A 23,429-nucleotide genomic window follows, 5' to 3' on the forward strand; every position below is an offset into this window, starting at 1 on the left:
GTTGATGGCGTCTAGGACGTCGTACCTAGTGGAAGAGTTATGGTGTGCACCCTTGCACCGTCCCGTCTCATCTGGGAGATGGGACGTTAGGGCCACGTGAAGCAGATCTAGTGGAGGAGGAGCCACTACACTTGGTGCAGGCAGATCTAGGCCATTGATGGTAGCTGATGGGCCTAGGGGGAGACGGATCCCCCTAAGTCCCGTGAGGAGGAGTGCGCAGAGTGGGCGACGTGCGTGGTGCAAAGTGGAGCGGGGACTTGACTCGTTTGTCAGCGGTTCCCTGACTCTACCTTTACTATGCGGCCACCATTACACAACCGCCTGGAGGTGCGCTGCGAGGGTTGAAAGGACGCCTAGCTGGTTCCCTGGGGCCCCTTCTAGCCATTGATGGCTGATCGGAGGGCCTAGAGCCACTCACAGCAAATCATCTAGGCTATAAAGGGGAGCCCCTAGGGGACATGATGCCTCCAATCCTTTTCTCTGGCCCCTTCTCTTCTTCTTCTTTAGATCTGTCTTCTAGGCGGCGATGGCGACGGCGATGAACTACGACGCTTCCTTCTGGGTGAGCTTGGTCTTGTCCGCCGGGCATCTACATCTTAGAGGGTGGAAGGACTCTAGTGAGCTGAGCAGCATAGGCTGAGGCTATTGGGCTCATTGCTCGATGGTTTGTTGTCGGAGTGGCATAGTATCCATGTCAACGTGGGATAACGGGCTAGCAGACCTACGGTCTTGCACCATCTCCATATGCTCATCTTCAGAGGTGGCGACATCAGGGGTGAGGAGGTGCCATGTGGGCTCTCACAAGCCCCTGACTGCCTGTAGGGCTCGGGTATGCCTAGGTCGTTTGGCGCTATCCACAGGTTGCATCACGTTGTCCCAAGCCTGTGGTCGAGCTAGACGTGGTGCCCTCCAGAGGGCTCGGGCTGTTGTGGATGGTGCCAATCTCCAAGCTGTCGTAGGGAGATCTCTACCTTTTCTTAGTGCGCTCCGCCCCTCCTATGGGAGGCCCTCTAGCTTCTGGGCTCGAGGGCCCCGACCCTCTTCTTTAGTCTCAATGAAGGCTGACCCTCTGGAGGAGGTGGGGTCACTTGCATGGCTGGTCACCAGTGGGCTTTGCTCGACATCCAGCCGAGGCATCGAAACCCTACACCTGTCACAGTTCTTGCCGCCGTATATTGTAATCGGGTCATTCCCAATTAATGGAATGAAATTACTTTTATTTGTAATCCCATTTGCTCTTGAGTCATGCTCAGAGACTTAGTCCCTCATTAGCCAAGATCGCTGTGCCCATGCTGCTAACGGGTAAGTCCATGAGAACCCTGGGTTTATGGTCGTTCCATGTCCTAGTCATGTCCCCCAAAGGGGAGATCCTTGGCTTCTCGATTGAGCCACTCATATAGTTCTTGAGCCTATCTACCAGTACTTGGGGGCTCGCTGCCTCCCTTGTTGGGTCACCATGAGTGGCTCTGAGTTAGTACTCAGACATCATTCATTTAGACGGTCGGGACGCTTCTAGGCGCCCCAGTTATAGCCACATGGGCTCATCTCCCGAACATCCCTCACACTTTTAGTTGCTTTGGGTGACCTTGAAGCCAGTGGGCTAGCCTTAGAACCCTTGGCAATGCCCCTTATGGGGGGCCCTGAACTATCATGTGGTGGGGTGGCATGATACAATGAAGGATCGGGAGATAGGCAGATACCTATAAAGAAAATAGAATGGACACAAAAGAAGGGAAAGATGACATAGCTGGTAACATGACTGTCAAGGCCGTTTTGTTAGTGCCTTGCTGATCCCTCACCCGGTTCTCTTGCCTCGTCCATCCCATCCTTGCCTCGATCAGGGGCCTTCTACGGTAGTCCTTCTTCTAAAAGGTCGGCATGTGGTTAGCTTAGCCGATCCTTAGGTGCAGCCGAGCTACCGCTAGGGTGGCTCAGGTTAAGGGAGACAACTATAGAAATAAGCGAAGCAAGAGGGTCAGGAAGACAAAACTTATCTTGGTTTTTGTTGTTGGAGAGGTAGGCCAGCGAAGGAGGTTGGTAGGTGGGCCATGGCTCAAGAGACAGCGCTTCTGGGTAGATGGCTTAGCGATGGCCTTCCCTCATGGGGAAAGGTCAGAACTCACCTCGATTGGGTCAACCCCTTCTAGGGGCTAAGCACCTAGATGGAGGGGCCAGCCAAGCCACCGCTGCTGTTAGGAGTGTTAGCCACTACCTTGGTTGATTCCTCCACCAATGCCCTTTCTACATCACGGCGAGGGCCATCAGGAGCGCATGGGGTGATGAGTGCAACTGCCTTGGTGATGCTGTCTTGCTCGTAGTAGTAGGATTGCTCGAAGTTGCCCTCTATGGTGATGACCCCCTTTGGTACAGGCATCTTGAGCTTTGGGTAGGTGTAGTTAGGGATGGCTATGAACTTGGTGAAGCATGGTCAATCGAGGAGGGTGTGGTAGATGATGGGGAAGTCGACCACCTCAAAGGTGAGTGGCTCCTTGCAGAAGTTGTCTAGCTGGCCAAAGGTGACATTGAGCTAGATACGCCCAAGGGGCACAACTTCCTTCCCTAGCATGATTCCATAGAACAGCACCTTACTGGGGCGTATGCTGCTCTAAGGGATGCCCATTTTGTTGAGGGTGTTGGCGTAGAGTATGTTGAGGCTGCTGCCCCCATCCATTAGCACCTTGGTGAGGCGCGCGGTGCCCATGATCGGGTTGACCATGAGCAGGTAGCGCCCTAGATGAGGGATGTGATCGGGGTGATTTTCTTGGTCGAAGGTGATGGCTGTCTGGGACCATCAGAGCCACATCAGGGCAGTGAGGGTGTAAACAACGTTCACCTCCTGCTCGGTGATATGGCACTACTAGCGGGACTCATACGCCTTAGGGCCCCTAAAGATCATGAGGCAGCGCTTGGCCTTGGGGAACTCACTATCTTCTTCTTGGGCGCCATCTGTTGGGTCATCGACCTTCAGGCAGGCTTTTAGGCCTTGCCCTATTGGCCGAGGGAGCTATGGTTGTAGCCCTTCATGGTAGCACAGTCCTTGAGGAGATGCTTCACTTGCCCCCCTTAGAAAAGGCAAGGGGCCTCGAGCGCCTTCTCAAAGTGCTCCGAGCGTGCGCCACACCCATGAGGCTAAGGTCTGGTAGCGTGGTCGGTCGCGTCCACCATCTCCTCCCCATGGAGCTTCTAGTCCTTGTTCTGCTTATTGCAGCATCGTTGGATGAGGTGGGATCATCGCCATCATCGCCACTACTGAGGTGACCGGTGGCCTTGGCTTTCCTACTAAAGTTGGCCTAGACCACCTCCTCGCCAGTGGCGTACTGGGTAGTGACATCCAGGAGCTCTCGGTCATGGATAGGGTCTCACGGCTGAGCGCGTGGATGAGCGCCTCACTAGTCATGCCGTAGATGAAGGCATTGATCACATCGGCATCGATGATGTTGGGGAGCTCATTGTGCTTCTTGGAGAAGCGCTAAATGTACTCTCGGAGGGTCTTGTTGGCCCTCTACCTATAGTTGCGGAGGTCTTAGGAGTTCCCTAGGTAGGTGTCTGTACCCTAGAAGTGGCCAATGAAGATTGAATGGAGGTCACCCCAGCAGCGGATGTTGCTAGGCTCGAGCTGCTTGAGACAAGCTCTGATCGAGCTTGATAGGAGCAGGGAAAGGTACTGGATGGCAAAGTCATCGTCTGACCCCCCGACCATCATGGCTAGGTGATAGTCCTCCAGCCAATGGTCTAGGTTGGTCTCGCCATCGTACTTGGAGATGTGCGTCGGTGGACGAAAATGCCCAGGTAAGGGAGCCGCTTGGATTATGCCCTGAACGCCAAGAGGGCTGATGTGATTTGGGGTGTCATCCCTGCCTTGCCGCCTAGGGGTGTGGGACTATGCCTGAGCATTGTGCTTGGCCTCGATGGTGTTGTGGACATCACAGTTGTTACCAATCCAGTGGTGCATAGGGGGACACCAAGGAGAAAGGTCACACCTTCGCTCCTACCGAGGCTTGGCGCACCGGGTCCATGGCTGATCAGAGCCATTGCTGGAGGTGTTGCCACTGCTTCCCCATGTTGGTGGGGCATAAGCATAGGAGCGGTGCCCGTTGGTAGTGGCCGTTGTTTGGGATGACCGAGAGAGCACGGCGTGGCATCGGGAGGCTGAACTCTTGTCCCGCTGCTTGAGGGTGACGTAGTGGAGCCGCTTTGCTTCGTTCTACCATTCGTTGGTCTTGGGGTCTGGCGTGTCGGAGATGTCTTCTAGGTAGCAAGTAGCGGCCACCATGTTGTACGCTACTCAGGGGAAGCAGCGGCCATCGAAAGCCCCTATGCAGATGTCGTCATCGCTTAGAGGGAGCATAGCTTGTTGCCATGAAAGGTCCTACCTTTGGTGCTCGAGCTCTGGCTCGATGGCCTCCAAGTCCACCAACCGAGCTTGCAAGCGGTCCCCCTTCTTCTGAAGGCAGGCCGCATGGCTACGAGGACTCTAGTCCAATGGTGCAAGCCTAGGTGCCTCCTCAATAGGATCCTCGCCATTGATGTGGTATCGCAGTTGATTTCATCAGAGTCAAACTCTGGGCCATTCCTCAAAAGGATCTTGAGGAAGGTGCGGAGCGAGGGGACGTCGGTCCCTGCCGCTCCAGAGAGGATGGCGCCTCGTGGCTAATGAGGTGCTCTAGCTCAAGTTAGATGGACACCACTGCATTTCATATCTCAAAAGGAAGGTCTAGGAGGTAGTATTAGAAGCGGTCAGGCGGCGGGACGACTTCACTAGTGGTGACCTGATGGTGAACGTTGGCTAGCTTGTAGAACATCTGGCGATGGTTCAACATGGTGGGGTTTAGGCCCAGACCGTGCTGGATCTAGTGAGCCAAAACCTCAAGATCTTCTCCTAGAAGTCCTAGCAAAGGGGGCGACACCGGGGGCTCATTGCCCGCCAGTGCAGCCTTGCCGAGTGGATGAAACTCACCATAGCAGTAAGCGACGTAGGCCAGGCTCCAAAAGTTGAGGACCTAACATAGAACAAAGGCGTCGGCCATGATGGAGAACTCGCTAGGGAAGCGGACACCATCGTCTAGGGAGGGGCCACTTGCTCCGGTGATGAGGTGGGTGGCTCCAGCCACCGTAGAGCCAAAATCACACTTGACGCTACCCCCTACCTAGCGCGCCAACTGTTGTGGGGTTAGAACCACATCACGCATAGTTGTTATAGTCATTGTTAGAGTACGGGTCTCTGGTGGCTTGGGTGGACTCAAGAACACTAGAATCATGCAGAGAGGACGCAATGGTTTATCCTGGTTCGGGCCAATTTGGTCCCTACATCCAGCAGCTGATGATCCTTACACTCAAAAGCATCCAAAATGGAGGGGTTACAACAAAGTGTAGAGAGAGATTTGGTAGGGGGTTAGCTCGGTGCTAATCCTAAGGTTGCCTCACCATCAATGGAGCCTTCCCCTTTGTTGGAGAGGAGGAAGATGATGGGGTGCAGTGGAGGAGCTCTCGGTGCCCCTCTCTGGGTTGCCTTGGTCTCGGTGTGAAGCAGAGGCAGATGGAAAGGAATGGAGTGTCTAGTGATCGATCTCGGATCCTCCCCCTCCTAGGTCTGACCTTATCCGTTATATAATGAGATAGGTTAGGTATATGGTGGTTTGGTGGATCTAGTCTATGGTCTATGTGCGCTAGAGTCTAGGAGGGTCTTGCAGCGGTGCGCCATGGACCATGGCGGTGTCTTGGTGCCAAAGAAGCCTTGGGTGTCGTCTAGCTGCTCTATTCTGATACTCTACGTGTCAGGCTATGTCAGCTTGGACCAGCCTCCCCTAGGTGTACCTTCTAGAGTCTTCCTAGTGGCAAAGGAGGTCGGCTCTAGGGGCTGATGTGCAGGCTCAGAAGCCCTCGAGCCCCTAGAGGCCAAGGGAGAGCTTTGTCTTCTTGTGTCACACCTCGAACATGACCCTATCGGGGGAACGGTTGGTAGTGCTATGCCTAGGGAGCGACGCCAGAGAGCCCTCGAGCATCGATAGCTTGGGGCTTGTCTTCTTGCACTCGGGGCTTAGCTAGCGTCGTTAACCATTTAGTAGCCAAGGGCCAGGCCTGGATGTGCCGTAGATCATGAGCTTGGGGCTCAGGCAAGCCCTCGAGCCCCAAGCGAGGGTTGTGGCCAACTCAGGCTTGGCTGGGTCTCTTGGCTAGAGGGCGCATGCGAGCGTGCCTGATGGGCATAGCCCCTAAGCCCCGAGGGGTCGGGGGGTCTTTTCGGTCGGGAACCATTGGACCTGAGGCTTAACATACGCACATGTTAGGATCTCGTCAATAGGTTTTATCTAGATAAAACTCTCTCTATCTCTCTCTTCATAATTAGCCTGCTAAGTCATCAAATCTACCGATGTGTCATAGTATTCAATGCAAATGAAATCCAAATGAAACTTCCACTGAGACTAGCCTTATTATGTGAAGGTTGGCAATGAATTAATCCATCCTCTTTTAGATTAGATATTTTACTGCATTGTCTTTTTTTTATTCATAACTGAATAAGTATTTCTCAAGTATGGGATTGTCATAGATTACCCCTCTGTTGTGTTTTCACTTTTTTTGTCATTAGTTTTGGAACATAAATATGAACCATTGTAGCAGTCTAAACTTAGGGTGTGTATGTGGAAATAAATCTTAGTTATAACTTGATCTTAAACTGAGCCTAAATAGAATCACCAACTCATCTTAGTATGAAAATTAATCCTAGTGACTAATCAAAGCCCATAGTAGATGTAGCGGGGTTGATGTATATGAAGTAGATGTAGTAATCTTCACCAATTGAGAGCTGGGGCTCTATCTCGATGAAGAACTTGATGTAGATTTGTTATGTAGGGGGTTGATGTATATGAAGTAGGTCATGAAGATCTTATCGCTAATTACTTTTCTACAAATCCTATCTACACCGATGAGATGTTTTGTAGGAGATTTAGGATGAATAAGCCATTGTTCCTATGTATCGTGTACACATTTAGTGATTTGTCTCCTTATTTCACCCAAACACCCGATGCTACTGGTAGGAATAGACTATCACCGCTTCAAAAGTTGTCGGTGTTTTATAAACCAGACTAGTAAACTTATACGATTACCATGCTGCTCTAGGAAGACGATGGTAGCATCTAATAGACATGAGAATTTATACTAGTTTTGGCTGGAGCCCTACGTCCAGTCTTAGAGATGATCGAGTGCGTGTTCCTCACTTGAATGCTCTGAAGTTCTTACAATGGAGGGTGCAAGAATGGTGGAAGGGATGGAAGAACCTATGCTAGGCGAAGGGCTACCTGAAGAGAAGCTCTAGGAGCCCTACTACAATGGTGAATGAATGGAATGGTAGATGATTCAGAATATCTATAGAGTCAGCCCTAGCTTCCCTTATATAGAGTTTGGGGCTAGGGCGCATACAAAGCAGGAGGTTCTCCCAACCGAAGCGTCATACGGGAGTTGGTAGCCACCCCGGGTCATCGATCACCTAGTCGCTTCATGTGGCTGAGGGCCATGACCCGTTCATCAGGATTAGGGCTTTCAGCAGGTCTGGATGGCCTCTGTGCTAAGACCTTCATCGTGGATCCCATCCTGTAGTGGGAAGGATCGTACATACATCTTGTTGGTCCATATTTGGATGGTGGGTTTTGTACCCGTTGCCTTTGCTATGCGGTATTGTCTCATCGGCGCGGCGTGGCATAGGGTTGGTGTCTGACCAGGCTGAGGTGACTACTGTCCCCTCAGTCCTTATGGAGTCAGCGTGGCATGCTTGCTCTTGTCACAGTAGGCACGCCTAACTACGCTCGACCTCCCCCTGTCCCTCTCAGGGGTCATGACAGGGAGAGGTCATGCGTCTTATGAGCGTTGTGTGCTAAGGCAGGTGGAGGAGGTCAGGGATGACCATAGCCTTGGCGGCTAGCCTGCTTCGCTCAACTTTTGCTGGGCCTCGGTCATGTGGGCCCTTGCTGACTATTGAGTTGTAGGTCATGCGGCCTACTAACTAATCGGTACCTTGAGGGACCCCAGGGTTATGACCCCCAAAAATAGCCCCTAAGCATTTTTGTGATCATGAAGTGATAGTGAAAGCGCTAATGCATGTGTGTGCTAGAGCGCGGGTTCATAGTCATGGCTTTTTTGAGCTTCGTCGCTCGACCCTTTGTGGGATTGGTGCATTTAGGATGGTAGTTGGATGTTGTGCCCCATCCTATTCTATCAAAGTGATACGTGATTGCTGAGCCTTGCCATGTTAGCATGCTGCTTATCGGGGCCCTTGACCTAGGCAGGGCCATGTGGTTTCATCAACGCTGTATCGGCCTAGCCTTTGGGGAGGTTTTGATTTTCCTGACCTTATGCAGGCATCTGGTGTTGGCTATGTCTTTCGCGATTCTCTCTTGGGCCTATAAATATTGGCCCTTTGCTTGAGCTATCCGCGATTGTGCCTGAGAACCTGTTCTACTAGTTATCTCAAGATGCTTGTTCTTGAGAGAGGGAAGGATAGGAGAGAGAAACGTCACAAGTTTTTGTTTTGTTGAAGGTTTCTTGTGATGGCCAAACACCGACGTCTGTCTATCTATCGACCGATGCTAGGAGGGATCTTGAAATCTGGTCAGGACTAGGCAGCTTGGTCACTATAGCTACTGCTTTGGGATTCTCCCAGCCTTTGGAGTGCTCTGGCTCAGATGTGTGAGGTGTCCCTTGCTGTGGATAGTTCCACCATGTCATCCCTGTCCTTATGAGATGGCAGCATTGAAGCCATCTCTCACCCCCGTGTCCCATGCTCTGGGAGCTACGATGCTAGATAGAGTTTTGCGGGGTGCTTCTCTCCATCGCTTTTTGCTACGACGAAGGGGAGCATCCTGCAAGCCCCTATTCAGCACCATAGCTCCTGGAGCTCAGGTCGCTGCTACCATGCCAAAGGTTGCCAGGCCATGTGGCACTGGCCGTGCTCATTTTGTTGGGAACAAAAGAAGGGTTTATCTGTGAAGTGCCATGGAGCTCGGCTAGGTCAGTTTGTAATTTCCTGGACTTTTACCTAGGATTGTTTCTTGATTTGGGTGAAAATTTTGTTTAGGCTTGGCACTGGGGTTTTAGAGGTGTCTTCCTTGACCAGAGGTAGTCACCTCAGTATGGCTCCATCAGGGTCGTGTTTCTCATGGGATGCGTTGCCATCTGATTGAGAGTCAAGGGTTCGGGGGCGCTAACGCCCTCCCTTTTTGTTCCCTAATGCCCTTTGCGACCCGGGGGGTCATGATGCCTTTGTTATAGGCTGGGTTTTAGTTTTGCCCCACGCAGGGAGAGGCATATCCACCGTAACCACATGGTCAAAGTGGTGCGCCTCGTCGGGGTCGATGGGTAATCCGAGTAGGACCCAATATCCTCCCCAATCGACATGGAGTTCAGATATGCCTCATGTGAGACATCCCATAAATCATCGACCGTTAATCCCATTGGTCCACAGCCACCTCCGCTACGGCCAGAGGGCAAGATGCCTCCCTTAGAGGGGTCAACCTAGGAGACTTCAAAGCGGACAACTCGAACATGGGGAGAGATGGTCGTCTGGCTCCGCACCACCGATTAGAGCCATGGGGGCCCATCTCCTCCCTGCCCCTATCCTTTTAGTGGCCTTGAGCCCTTCTAAGGACCGACCTAGATGTGGATTCCTATGTACGATTTTGGGTCAGGACCATGACCTAGCTTCCCTATGCACGGGCTTGGGGGCTTTTGGGCCTCTTTTGCTAGGGTTGTGATTTACTGATGTTCACTTAGTGTGTGATCATGTGTGTGTTTTGCGGTCATGATGACTGTGGGTCACTCTGTGCGCGGATCCAGGAGGCAATCAGTCTCCCTGAATCCTTTGCGTCTTAATGGCGCCTCTGCACATTACAGCTTGTCGGGTCATCTTTCGAGGGCTCGTGGGGCCCTTATTAGGGTGGACTCCATGTGGGTGCGGTTCGCTTCCCTAATCGCTACCACATAAATAGTTCCCTCTACTCGAGCTAACCTCTTACCTATTTCTCACCTCCTGCCACCGTACCTATAGTTCTTGATGGAAAATAGAAGGATAGGGGTCAAGTTCATGCTGTTTACCTTTAGATCATGTGCACCGCTGCCGTCGTCATTTGCACCAACACCTTCGCTTGTTCCTCTGCCAGCGACGCAAGATGGGGGAGTAGATTCCTTCATCGGTGATAGAGGCAAAGCTGCAGTGCCTCATGGCAAAGGATCTTTTTTCACCGAAGGAGGTTGCCGGATGGAGAGCCCCCACTGGTGAGGTGGTGCCTCATCTGGAGCCTAGGGAAGTGGTGTCATTCACTAGCTTCTATAAGTGCGAGCTTGGGATCCCAGCGTCTGACTTCCTCCATGATTTCCTTTGTGAGTACGGGGTCTAGCTGCAACACCTCCCTCCTAATGCGGTGTTGCAGCTGGCGAGCTTCGTCGTTGTGTGTGATGCCTTTTTGGGTATTACCCCCAACATGCATCTGTTTTGGAGGGTTTTCAAGGTGAAAACGCACAAGGCGCATGGTTTGGACGGTAGTGTTCTTACCCCTGTGGGCGGGATGAACCACTGCCCCCCTTTCCCTTTTCTCCAGCTCTGCTCCGGTGAGGCTGGACTCATGGAGTTGGGGGTGTGGCAAGAAGTGGTTGTCGAATGTAATGGAGATCCTAGAGATCCTCAAAGGCCAGGTGTCGGCTGGGTTGGATGGCATCATGATCCTACGGACCATGATCGAGCGGTGGGTCCAACCCTTGAAGCGGTGGGGTGACCCTATTGTGTGATTACTCGAGGGTTGAGGACCTAACCCGTGAGACCAAGGAGATGCTCAATGCTTCCAAGGCCACGAGGCGCATCGGGGGATGGGCCTCTTCTGGAACCATTGTCACCGCTAAATGCGCTGTAGAGGCGTTCTCGATGACTCATCAGCCTAATCTACTAAGCCACCTTGATTCATCTTTTGTCTCTTCACTGAAGGTTATCAACTAATCAATTTTGTTTCCACAGCCTGTACCCTCGCTCCACTCTCGCTTCTGTCTTGCCTGACCCAAAGGTGCCAAGCATGCCACTCAGGAGAAGGCGGCCACCGAGAAGCGGAAGTGCCTCAGGCGGGAGAGGGTGAGGAAGCAGATGGAGCGTCAGAAGTGTGGGGCTTTATCGTCGGATGATGATGATGATGATGATGATGATGAGGACTCTGAGGAATATGATGAGGACCTGGTGGCCCTTCAAAGCATCCCTGATGCCTTGCTTGGGTCCAGCGGTGGTGCTGGGCTGAGTGATGCCAATAGCTCGGTGGGCGCTGGGGCCAAGGAGAGTTTTGCCTAGAAGCGAGCGGCTTCGTCACCGCTGAGGGGGCCAAGCCTGAAGCATCCGTATGTCACCACCGCTGGCGGCCAGGATTCTTCTTGGTTGGCTCATGTTGCCCCATCCGCACTAGGGCCAAAGGCTCTTGCCCATGGAGGAGACGACGAGAATGTGGTAGAGATGGGTGTTGCAGATAGGATAGATAGTGGAGCTTACCGCCCTTCCCTAGAGATACCCGAGGGGGAGGACCCAGACCTCCTTCAATGCCTTCTTGCTAGCATGGTGGTCAGGCCCCCTTCCTCCCTGGCCTTTCATGTGGAAACGCCAGGACCTAGGGTGGTAGGGGTTGTCAGGGATCATAGCGCAGAGGATGCCAGGATTGTCGGCACTGTCGGGGGTGCCTCACTAGCCTTTGGCTTAGCAACATCGATGTCAGCGCCTCCCGCCATGACCCATTCTGTTGAACTATATGCAAAAGGGTGGATTGCCCTACCCTTGGTGGAACGCTCCACTTGGTATGCCATTCTTCTAATTATTTCCATGTCGTGCTTGTCGAAGTTGTCTAGCTTCCGAGGCTTTGTTAATCTTCATGATACTGGGAACCCGTTCTGGAGCTTGCGGTCCTCAGGCCCTCGGGAGGTGGCGTGTGCCCCTCTACACAATCAGAGTTGTTGGGAAATGGTGCTGCCTTAGGGGTGATGGGCGAGCGGGCCTCTGCTGTGGGTTTGTGCTCGCCCCTTGCGGATGAGCTTGACCTAGGTGAGGACTGCCTTTCATGGCCCATCCAACAAATTCTGGTGAAGCACTATTTGTGGTGGATGATGCGACCGAGTGAGCCGTGAGGGAGGTTGCTTCCTAGAGCCATGAGAGGATTTAGGCGACCTTGGCTGAGATGGGTGACACGGCTACCACGGTCTCTAGACTGAGCATAGAGGCCCATCATCAGATGATCGACGAGGTGTAAGTTTTTCGGCCCTCTGTTTCTGCCATGCTTGTGCCGCTGTTGTCATAGCCGTCTGATCGCCCTTCTTTTCTATAGGAGTGGATGAGGACTTCAATGGAGAAGTCCTAGTTCTTGCACCTGGCTTTTTAGGCACAGGTAGGAGGTGCCACCAACCTTGACCGTCTAGCCACGGCGGAGGCTGAGGTGCAACACTTGCATGGGGAGTTGGTGGCCTCTTATAGATCAGGGGAGGAGCTGGCCCACCAAGAGGCATAGGCTCGGTCTCAGGTAGAGGCTTTGACATCCCAGGTAGCTATCTCAAGGACGTGATGGCTATCCAAGGGGCTGAGCTTACCTCGGTTGGCGCTTACCAGGAAATAGCCGAGCAGGGGCATCAGCGCCTTGAAGCTGAGTGCCAGAAGCTACGCTCCACTAGTAGCGGCAAGTTCCCTTTTGTTCTGTGCCGTGTCTTTGTTCTATCGTTGTGTCTGGCTATGAACCAGTTATCTTTTCATAGGATTGCGCATGAGGGCGCTCTCAGATTAGGATGAGAAGGTGACCGTGAACCAGTGGATGCTAGAGATGGACAACCAGCTGGCCGCGTTGACTGCCTCTGGACAAGCTCTCTACAAGGTCATGCTAGGCGCCGGTCGTGGGAGTGCACTGCTGCCGCTTCACCTCGACAAGGCCCGCCTCCATGTGGATTCCCTTATTTCTAAGGGATTTAGTCGTGGTGCTCTTGCCGCCTTGATGTTAGTCGGCTCGCACTACAATGGTGTCGATTTTGAAGTCATTGGGTGAGGGCATGCTCTAAGGAGGACCATGAGCGATGTCCTTGCCATTGAGAGTGCCACTGCCCAAGGCAAAAAGCCCTTGTGAGCAAGATGTCGGGCGCGAGCATTCGTCATCAGCATCAATCTTTTAGGGTGTAAGGTTTTGTCGAGGACTCCTAGGGCTTTTCGAGTGGTTGATTTATAATGGACATGTTTGGTTTTTGTGCAGAGGATAGGTGATCAACGCATTCTTTTGTCATTTGGCTGCCTTTTCACTTTCTTTTTGTTCGAATTGGAATGTGCTTCATCCCCTTTAGTCCCATGCTCGTGGGTTCATATTTTAGCCTAGGGGTTGGCCCACAAGGCTAGAATGATGCATACCCTGTTGGAGCGGCGTGACGTCGAGGGTCTGTCATAGATCTAGCTCAATGCAAGAAGAAAGTGGGTAGGTGGCTCATGGCCTTTTCCCTCCTGTCCCTTTTGCCTTGAGCGAGCAAGCGAGGGGCGCTATCGGAAAAAAGTTTGAGATGGATGGATCGCTGGGATGATGACAAATGGTGTTGCACCATGGATTGTGTGTGTGTGCCTTTGAGCGTAGCCCCCGCGAGTGAGTCATGTCCGGCCATGAGCGCTAACCGTAGCGAGTCACTTGGGAGTCATGCACTACTAGGTCATACCACGTGGATATCATACTACCTTGTTTGCTCTAAGGATTGACCCTGGGTTTCTTCGTCTATTGGTAGGCTTGTATGTGTATGTGGATGTGCTTGGGTGGTGAGGCTAAGGTTAGGGTGGATATGACTGCCAGATGTACCAGAAGCTGGTGATGAATTGGTTGCCGTAGCTCGGGGCATGGTGAGCCCTCGAGCATCGACTCATGGTAGAGTTATTGCTCGAGGTGCTGCAAGACCTTGAGCGTTTGTCCACGATGGAGTTGTCATAGTCCTTGGGCCATGAACTGATCGGGACGCTTCTTTACCACTTTGAGTGGTCATAGCTGGCGTGGGTTGGCCTATTGGATGGCCTTGGGCCGATCCTTGCTAGCTTTATATCCTCAAGGGGCCTATGAGCCCCTAAGGAGGGCTTCTTCACACCCGGCTCATTGTAGCTTCAGACTAGGAGGGCTCACATGATCTGATGCTTGAATCTTCTTGGTGCGACAGCATCGCTGTCGCCGCGTCTCTGCTTCTAGGTGGAGCTGCTGCTTCTGATGAGGAACCACTGTGACATGTCGCTGTGGAAGCTAGCCTTGAGTGTAATGTGGTTCGATCCACTCGTCGTGGTGCATGGTGCGCTCTAGGGGCCTGCTTCCTTGGATGCATGTGCCTCCAAGCAATGGCTGATAGTCCTCCAAAGCGTGTTGTGCAGCTTGCCCGTTATGCAGGATTAGATCCTGGTTTTAGGCTTGACCCTGCATGGTGTGGTGCCAGTTAGCGGCTCGATTACTAACGATGACGCCATGTGGTGGTGGGTAGCTTAGTCGTTCATGCGTGCCCTGGATCATCGCGTTCCGATGGCGGAGATGTTGTCTAGGGTGAGATTCTACCATAGGGTCCACGCTGCGAGTCTGGACTAGGTAAGAGCTAGTGACAGGTGTTGCCCTACCGACTCGAGCGATCTCGTGGGTCCCTAGGAGGATGTGGCCACCACGGGCCATTCCTCGGGCGAGGTCACCATGAGCCATGGCCATCTATCTCCCTTGGTGGAAGTCATGGTCACGACCACTAATGAGAGAGGGCAATGGGCCCTCTACGTTGGGGAACTCTAGGATGCAGCCCCCATGGGCAGTTCTGAGAGTGTGTTCGTCGTAGGCCGCGGGACCTAGATTTCCATGGTGGAGGTCTAGACCGTGGCTGAAGACGGGCGTGGGCGCTAGGCCTTTGACGCTGATGAACTCATAGTTTTTGTGGTGGATGTGGCCACCATAGGCTATTCCACCAGCGAGTTCATCAACAGTGCGAGGAGTCATCGCTTCCTTCAATAATAGAGTATGCGCAACGGTCCCCTACCTGGCGTGCCAACTGTCAGTGTTTTGTAAACCAGACTAGTAAACTTATACGATTGCCGCGCTGCTCTAGGAAGACGATGGTGGCATCCAATAGACACGAGGATTTATATTGGTTCAGGCCAGAGCCCTACATCCAGTCTGAGAAATGATCAGGTGCATGTTCCTTGCTTGAATGCTCTGAAGTTTTTACAATGGGGGGTGCAAGAATGGTGGAAGAGATGGAAGGACCTATGCTAGGCGAAGGGCTACCTAAAGAGAAGCCCTAGGAGCGCTACTACAATGGTGAGTGAATGGAATGGTAGAGGATTCAAAATATCTAGAGAGGATGCCCTAGCTGTCCTTATATAGAGTTCAGGGCTAGGGCACATACAAAGTAGGAGGTTCCCCTGACCGAAGGGTCGAGAGCCTGAGGGAGGTCCTAGCTAACTAGGCATGCAAGCTACACCATCTTCTGGTGCTTGTCTAGGCATGGCTATCGTCATGGTCCTGAGGCCATGCCACGGCAGGGTGTGACGTGGTGCTACTGTGTTGGCCATGGTGGCACTATAGACACGGTGGTGGTTCATCAGCCGTTCGGTGCGACGCGGTATAAGTCATGGCCTTCGTTGCCATCTCCTGGTTTTCCAGGGCATCGTATGGGAGTTGGTAGCTGCCCTAGGTCATCGATCGCCTGGTTGCTTCATGGGGCTAAGGGCCACGACCCCATTCATCTGGGTAGGGGCTTTCAACCGGTCGAATGGCCTCTATGCTGAGACCTTCGTCATGGATCCCATCCTATAGTGGGTGGGATCATACATACGTCTTGTTGATCCGTATTTAGATGGTGGGTTTCGTACCTGTTGCCTTTGCTATGCGGTATTGTCTCATCGGCGCGGCGTGGCGTAGGGATGGTGTCTGACCGGGCTGAGGTGACTGTTCTCACCTCGGTCCTTATGGGATCAGCGCGGCATGCTTGCTCTTGTCAAAGCAGGCGCGCCTAGCTACACTCGACCTCCCCCCATCCCTCCGGGGGGTCGTGACGGGGAGAGGTCGTGTGTCTTATGAGTGTTGTGTTCTAAGGCGGGTGGAGGAGGTCAGGGATGACCCCGGCCTTGGCGGCTAGCCCGCTCTGCTCGGGTTTTGCTGGGCCTCGGTCGTTTGGGCCCTTGCTGACTGTTGCATTGTAGGCCACGTGGCCTGCTAACTAATCGGTACCTTGAGACACCCCAGGGTTATGACCCTGACAAAAGTGTACTGCGACTATCAGGATGTGCTAGCTTATGGAACCTCGGCTAATCAACTTGATGAGGTGTTAAAGATTGCTGCAAGCACTTGTTTGGAGACTTTGGGAAAATTTGTTGAAGGAGTGATTGAAAAATTCGGTGAAGAATATCTATGCCCTCCAAGAAGCGATGATCTAGAAAAAATCTTACAAGAAATGAGGCTCGTGGTTTTCCAGGAATACTGAGAAGCATCGATTGTATGCATTGGGCATGGAAGAATTGTCTGAAATGTTGGGCAGGCATGTTCACACATGGTGACAAAGGTGTTCCTACTATGATCCTTGAAGCAGTGGCAACTCGGGATCTTCGTATTTGGCATGCTTTCTTTGGTACCACCGGGTCTCAGAATGACATAAACGTTCTAAACAAGTCACAACTATTCATTCAAGCAATAAAAGGAGAAGCTCCTGTGGTACACTATGACGTAAACAGAACACAATATGACATGGGTTACTATCATGCCTATAAAATATATCCCGAATGAGCAGTATTCGTGAAGATAGTGACAACCCCTTAGTCGAAAGAAGACAAATTATTTGCATTGATGCAAGAAGGGGCGAGGAAAGATGTCGAGTGCGCATTTGGTGTGCTGCAATCACACTTTGATATTGTTCGTCGACTAGCAAGGTTATGGAAGCAGTGGGACGTTATCAACATAATGCAAGCTTGTGTTATCCTTCACAATATGTTAGTGGAATATGAGAAGGAATCAATTAGAGAAGTCTTGGATTTGAATGAATCAAGTGCGACAATAGTGCTCCCACCTGAAGTGCGTACAAACGATAACCCTGATCCATGCTTCACGGAGGTACTTCGTAGAAATTTCGCTATCAAAGCTCGGCTAACACATAGGAAACTCAAGAAGGATCTAATTGAGCACATAACGCTATGGAAACAAAGGAAATTAGACCAAAGGCGTTGCAACTATATATAATATAATTATTATATTGATGGTTTTTAAAAACATTGTAATCATGTTGCTCTTATTTATTCTTGATATATTTTCTATCAAATAGCCACACAATGGTATGCAAAAATTTATTTATAGTTGATCCTATCTAAATGCAAAGCATTAAACAACTTAGAGACGGATTTCTATCCGTGGGTTGTATGACCTGTCATTATATCTGTCTGTATAATAGATTCGAGACGCTCAGAGACAGACCCCGTCTACTATGGCACAGATAGATTCACTGACAAGGTATACACAACTATTATTGCAAACAAAAAATCATTTGTATTCACTAGCATCTTACCAAGATATATACAGCCACCCATTTATTTCAAATTCATTACGCTGTGCAGTCAGCCATTCATGTCAAGAGAAAAAGATGCACAGAACGCATTTAATTGTAATGCACCATAAAATTAAAAAAACATATCCATATGGAAAAGCAAATAAAACAATCGCGGTTTTTTTATAGCAAAATAAAACAGTCCAGGTTATTATTATGCTACCAAACCCGTCGATCGGGTTCAGACTTGAGACAGGCCCCCATTGCGGGTTGCCCTCGACCGGCCTGTTTCTCTATCCCGGCCCTTTTCGCTTGCCGCGCTGTGTACATCTGCCCATCTGTGCCCATGAGGGCATGTGGATGTAACACATGTCACGTCGCCGTTGATTATTAGCTCAGCATTCTACCCGGGTCAAACTGTGTTCCAGTGGCAGCCACTGCACTCTCATACTAGCTCTCTTCTCTTCGTCTTCCTCCTCTTCCTTTTGCTAGCTCGTGCTGTGCGTGTATATATATGCATCCTGCCCCCACCCCTATTACCTCCCCACTCGTCTGCACGGAATCGGTCGATCGGTGCTTTTATCTCTCTGAGTCTGAGCAAACGATCGAGCTCACCAACCACCGCGCTCAAGAGCTAGAGATCGAGAGTAGCTGCCGGCCGGCCGGAGCGGAAAAGGCCGGAGGCGGTGGCATGGGGAGGCCGCCGTGCTGCGACAAGGTGGGAGTGAAAAAAGGGCCATGGACCCCCGAGGAGGACCTCATGCTCGTCTCCTATGTCCAGGAGCACGGCCCCGGCAACTGGCGCGCCGTGCCGACCAACACCGGTCTGTGATGAATCTCTGATGACGACGCGGTGGACGGAATTGCCTGCCTTCCAAGATCCAAGCTCCCAAGCTTATCTGATTTTTCTTTTTTGGCCGCCACGTGTGCGCGTACGTGCAGGGCTGATGCGGTGCAGCAAGAGCTGCCGGTTGCGGTGGACAAACTACCTCCGGCCGGGAATCAAGCGCGGCAACTTTACCGAGCAGGAGGAGAAGCTCATCATCCACCTCCAGGCTCTCCTTGGCAACAGGCGATGATCCCTCGCCTGTCGTCTTTTGATGGACAAATCATCCACGACACGAGGTGTTCGTGTGCTGATGAGCTTGTTGATCTGCCGTGCAGGTGGGCGGCGATAGCATCCTACTTGCCGGAGAGGACGGACAACGACATCAAGAACTACTGGAACACGCATCTCAAGAAGAAGCTGAAGAAGATGCAGGCTGGCGAAGGGGAAGGGGGAGAGGACGGCGGCGCCGGCACCGCAGGCGGGGGAGGGAATAATCGTCCGGCCGTACCCAAGGGGCAGTGGGAGCGGCGGCTGCAGACCGACATCCACACGGCGCGGCAGGCTCTGCGCGACGCGCTCTCGCTGGAGCCTTCGGCGCCGCTGGCGCCGGCGAAGGTGGAGCCTCTGCCGACGACTCCTCCCGGGTGCACGACGTACGCGTCTAGCGCCGAGAACATCGCGCGGCTGCTGGAGGGGTGGCTGCGCCCCGGCGGCGGCGGCGGGGGCAAGGGGCCGGAGGCGTCGGGTTCGACGTCGACGACGGCCACGACGCAGCAGCGGTCGCAGTGCTCCGGTGAGGGCGCGGCGTCCGCGTCGGCGAGCCACAGTGGCGGGGCGGCCGCGAACACGGCGGCGCAGACCCCCGAGTGCTCGACGGAGACCAGCAAGATGGCCAGCAGCTCGGCCGGCGCGGGCTCCGCCTCCGCGCCGCCGGTGTTCTCGATGCTGGAGAGCTGGTTGCTCGACGACGGCATGGGCCACGGCGAGGTGGGGCTTGTGGCAGACGTGGTGCCATTAGGGGACCCCAGTGAGTTCTTTTAATTAAGGCCGCGGTACAAGTACAACCAAAAGCAAGCTAATTAATCAAGTAGAGATGCAAGAACAAAAAGAAGAAATTAATCGCCGAGTTAGGTAACTAGTTAAGCAGAAATCGAACAAACTAAGTGTCTTTGAATTCTCGGTGATTTGGATCGAGTTGGGTGTTCGATCTAGTTTGTTTTAATCCCTTCTTTTAAATTTTTTCGCTGTTGTTGTTTCTCTGATGTTAGGGTTTGGAACTGATCATGTAAGCTTATACTAATGACAGGTTCCTAAATGGACCATGCATGAGAGAGGCCGATACTAGAAAGAAGTGTACATCTTATAAATTAAAAGATCTATATATTTAGATGTTATAATAGATGCTCAATTATATTACCCCCCCTTCGTCTAGCTCCATATATTCTTCGTGTTATTATTATTCCATTACACAAATGTTTGCTTTTGTAGGATTATCTTGTGGAATTTTGATGAAATTCTAGCTTATTGCAAATTCAAATGTAAGTAACTGAATGGTTCTTTTCCAAATTACTTGAATTAAAGCCTGTGTTAGATATAAATAAAAGAATAGGCCTTTTGATCAAGATATTGCAAGAGATTCTTAGCTCGGGGTAAGTAATTGGATTTCCAAGATGTGATGCATCTCATTCATGAATCATTTCTGTGTGAATTGCATAGCTTTTTTAACATGTGGGGTACCAAGAGGAAAAAAATGCCCAGTTCGCTTGGCTGACAAGCAAAAGTACCGTTGGCTAATTTATTGTGAGAGAAAAATACTGTTCGTTGGCTAAAAGAATACGGCTTATAAGCCAAGCGAACATGACAAAAATTAGTGAGCTTGTACATCCATTTAATTTGCGATATTTATGTGTACTCGAAAATTTGAGAGCTTCGGTTCGATTGGACCTAGAGCTGTCTTACATTTATTTGGCCCAATTCAATGCATGAAAATCACATGGCACAGCTAATCTCTTCTGGAGTACAGTGTCCTGCTAGTGCTATGTATCTGGATTTTAGTTAAACTTTTTTAAAATAATTGATTTCTCTTTTTGGTAAAACTATATATATTCGCCCTGCCCGCTTCTCTTATAATCCGTTTTTTCAGCTAGAATAGTGTTTTATCTCTCACAACAAAACAACCGGAACAATGTTTCGGTTTGTTTTTTCAGCGAAGCGAACGGGGCCACTGCCGCAAACAACAGGCATACCTAAAACGTTTCCTAGAAACTTCTCGCTTTTACAAACTGATCTAGTCAAAATTTCTTAACTATTAACTGTTTCTATTAGATATATCTAGTCCCTTTCTTCATTGTTAATAACATATATCTCTGTCTAATTTGAAACATTGGTCATTAACATGTTTTTTTAGCAAAGATGACATACTACCCATCTATCATGTTACTGGAATCCACATTTCCTTTACCACAATGTTGAATAGTCCAAGACAACTACATTTAATGCAAACTGACCTCACACTGAGGCCCCGTTCCATTCTGGGCCCGGAAATTTTCCGCGCTAATACAAATTTGTGAAAGATCTGTGTGGCTGAGAATCATTTCCCTGCAACCAAACGGGGCCTGAAAGGGATTTGAAATAAACTGGGGAATTGCAGGGCAGGGTACCCCATCCTATCACACCCAAGTTGGAGAGACCATGTGTGACTACTTATTAATCCGATAGCATCATTTAGATAGATCCCCCGGTTTATAACTCATAGGCGACTCTTGACCTAATTTTCCTTCCCACCACCATTCTGTGATGGATGGTGACCCATGCTGGAACCAGTCATTGAGACCGGCATTGCATTAATAAGATTTAAGCACCAATGCTTCCTCCCATTCCATCCGATGGGCATAGGTCGTCAAAAGGCATCGCTGAGTTTATCCTTGTCCACTGTATCACACACAAAATATAACGACTTTGTTAGTGTCAGTAAAAGCCTCTATAGTGACTAACCAACAGTCAGTATATATCTATGCCGACTCTACCTCTCAGTTGTTGTTAGTGTTGGTACAAAAGTTATACCAGCCGACGTACGGTCACTCGATCAGGCACCTAAAGGATTTTTACCGACTGATAGTTCAACGGGATCATTTAAATAGATAAAAAAGAAAGCTAATTTACATTAAATTACTATACACTAGACCTAACAATCTGGTATCCATGTTAATGCATCCATCAAAGCTTTATTCATTCATAAGCTCAAGTCTAGACTACCAAAGTGATCAATAGATACTAACATGCTGTTTGGTTGGTGCCCCCATGCAATCTCAGGCCCAGGCATGCATCTCAGCCCCAGGCGCTGGAAATCCAACGCCTGGGCGAGCTGCCTGGTCCAGGCAGGTTTGCCTGCGTGCAAACCAAACAGGCCCAAAATTACATATTCTTATTGGTTCTTGCACATAGCTCATATTGTCCATGGAAGCCACCAAACAAAGAATAAAAGCTCATAGTTGACAACCACCAAGCTAGCTATATATATTGGATTGTTTGGCTGCACACTCATTAGCATTTTTATCCCCTTGTTGCTGACATGATGATGCCCTAGTACTAGAAGTTCCTGAAAATCAAAATTGGCATGCTATCAGCAAGAGGGTCATGCAATCCTCTGCTCCTAATGCATAGAAACTAAATAGATGAGTCGTATGCATCATGTAGAATATTATTGGTATGGTCTATAAGATAGAACTAACTTTAATTGAAGATTGTTATAAAATATGGGAAATAAAAATGAAAATACTACCCTGTGCTTCTATCTAATTTAAATGGTATATCTACTGACATTACTTTTGTATTTTCAATATACCAGTTTTTAATATATTGATGTATAAAATCTGAGTGGGTCTGAGATTATTTCCAATCAGAGAGAGTAGAGGCACAATAAGTTCATAAAACTAGATAAGAACACCACTACTGCTGGACACGCTTTGTAGTAAATGAAATCACATTTTTATAAGAGATGTCTCCGTGATGACATATGCCCTTGCGTAGGGTTTGTTGGACTACTTGTTATTTATCAGAGGAAGCATGTGAAAAGAGAAGTCAAGTTTTTGTACAAGGAAGCAAAGCGCCTATGCATTGTTGTGATTTCCTCAATCTCGAAATCTGCCGACCTAGTATCATTTCTTCGGAGGTGCTCATAAGGGTAGGATGTGTGCACATGTTCTTAGAGGTAATTGTGTTTGTACCGCGATTCGAAAAAAAATCCCTGCCAAGATTATGTAGTATGCTCCTATAATACCACGCTTGAAACGTCTGTTCAGAAACAAAGACCATGCAAAGTTGTTGCGATGGCACAAAGAAGACCGTAAGGTAGACAATATGTTGAGACACCCTGCTGATGGGTCCCAGTGGAGAGCAATCGATAGAGAATTCCCGGAGTTTGCAAATGACGCAAGAAACTTAAGGTTTGCTTTAAGTACGGATGGTATGAATCCTTTCGAGGAGCAGAGCAGTAGTCATAGCACTTGGCCTGTTACTCTATATATCTACAACCTTCCTCCCTGGTTATGCATGAAGCGTAAGTTTATTATGATGCCAGTGTTCATCCAAGGCCCAAGGTGATGAGGACATGACACCCATGCATATGACCATGTTTGGCACATGGGATAGAGGGGAAGGAGGCCAGCAAGGGTGTCCAAGTCAAGAAGAAGGCCCGAGGCTACTTCGGTTTGAGTCCCCGAGGTGGAGGCCCAAAGCAACTCAAGTTCGAGTCTGCCTCGGAATCTAGGACCAGTCTGCCTTAAACTGGTCACCCAGGATGCATTCGGACTCCATTTTCGATGATCCACATATGGATAGAAAGATAATTTGATAAGGAAGCCAATCCAAGTCGTTTTATGTCAAAATCTCTTCGGAATCAATGGAAATTGTCGAAACAAGTCAGCGTCCAGAATCTGCCAGGGTGCTGCGACACCTTCTTTTGGTCCGTTGGACCGTGTATCGTGTTTGGGCCCATTAGGGGGCGCGTCCAGGGTAGGCGACGACCCTAAGACCTTTATAATCATATACCGCCACCGTCATTAGGTTTTTGGGTTTTGCTTAG

The 23,429-nt window shown here is 50.4% G+C and overlaps 1 protein-coding gene and 1 pseudogene across 1 annotated transcript; both read left to right on the forward strand.

Moving 5' to 3' along the window:
* The first annotated feature begins 526 nt into the window (after positions 1-526).
* LOC136544095 (uncharacterized) lies at positions 527-17,648 on the forward strand (annotated as a pseudogene).
* Positions 17,649-17,943: 295 nt separating this feature from the next.
* On the forward strand, positions 17,944-19,762 carry LOC136546222 (myb-related protein 306-like). Its single transcript, XM_066538186.1, has 3 exons — positions 17,944-18,341; positions 18,460-18,589; positions 18,682-19,762. Exons 1-3 carry the CDS (start codon positions 18,032-18,034, stop codon positions 19,385-19,387), a joined length of 1,146 nt encoding a protein of 381 aa, XP_066394283.1. The 5' UTR covers positions 17,944-18,031; the 3' UTR covers positions 19,388-19,762.
* The last annotated feature ends 3,667 nt before the right edge of the window (positions 19,763-23,429 follow it).

This window comes from Miscanthus floridulus, chromosome 3 (genome assembly GCF_019320115.1).
Source record: "Miscanthus floridulus cultivar M001 chromosome 3, ASM1932011v1, whole genome shotgun sequence".
NCBI classification, from domain to species: domain Eukaryota; kingdom Viridiplantae; phylum Streptophyta; class Magnoliopsida; order Poales; family Poaceae; genus Miscanthus; species Miscanthus floridulus.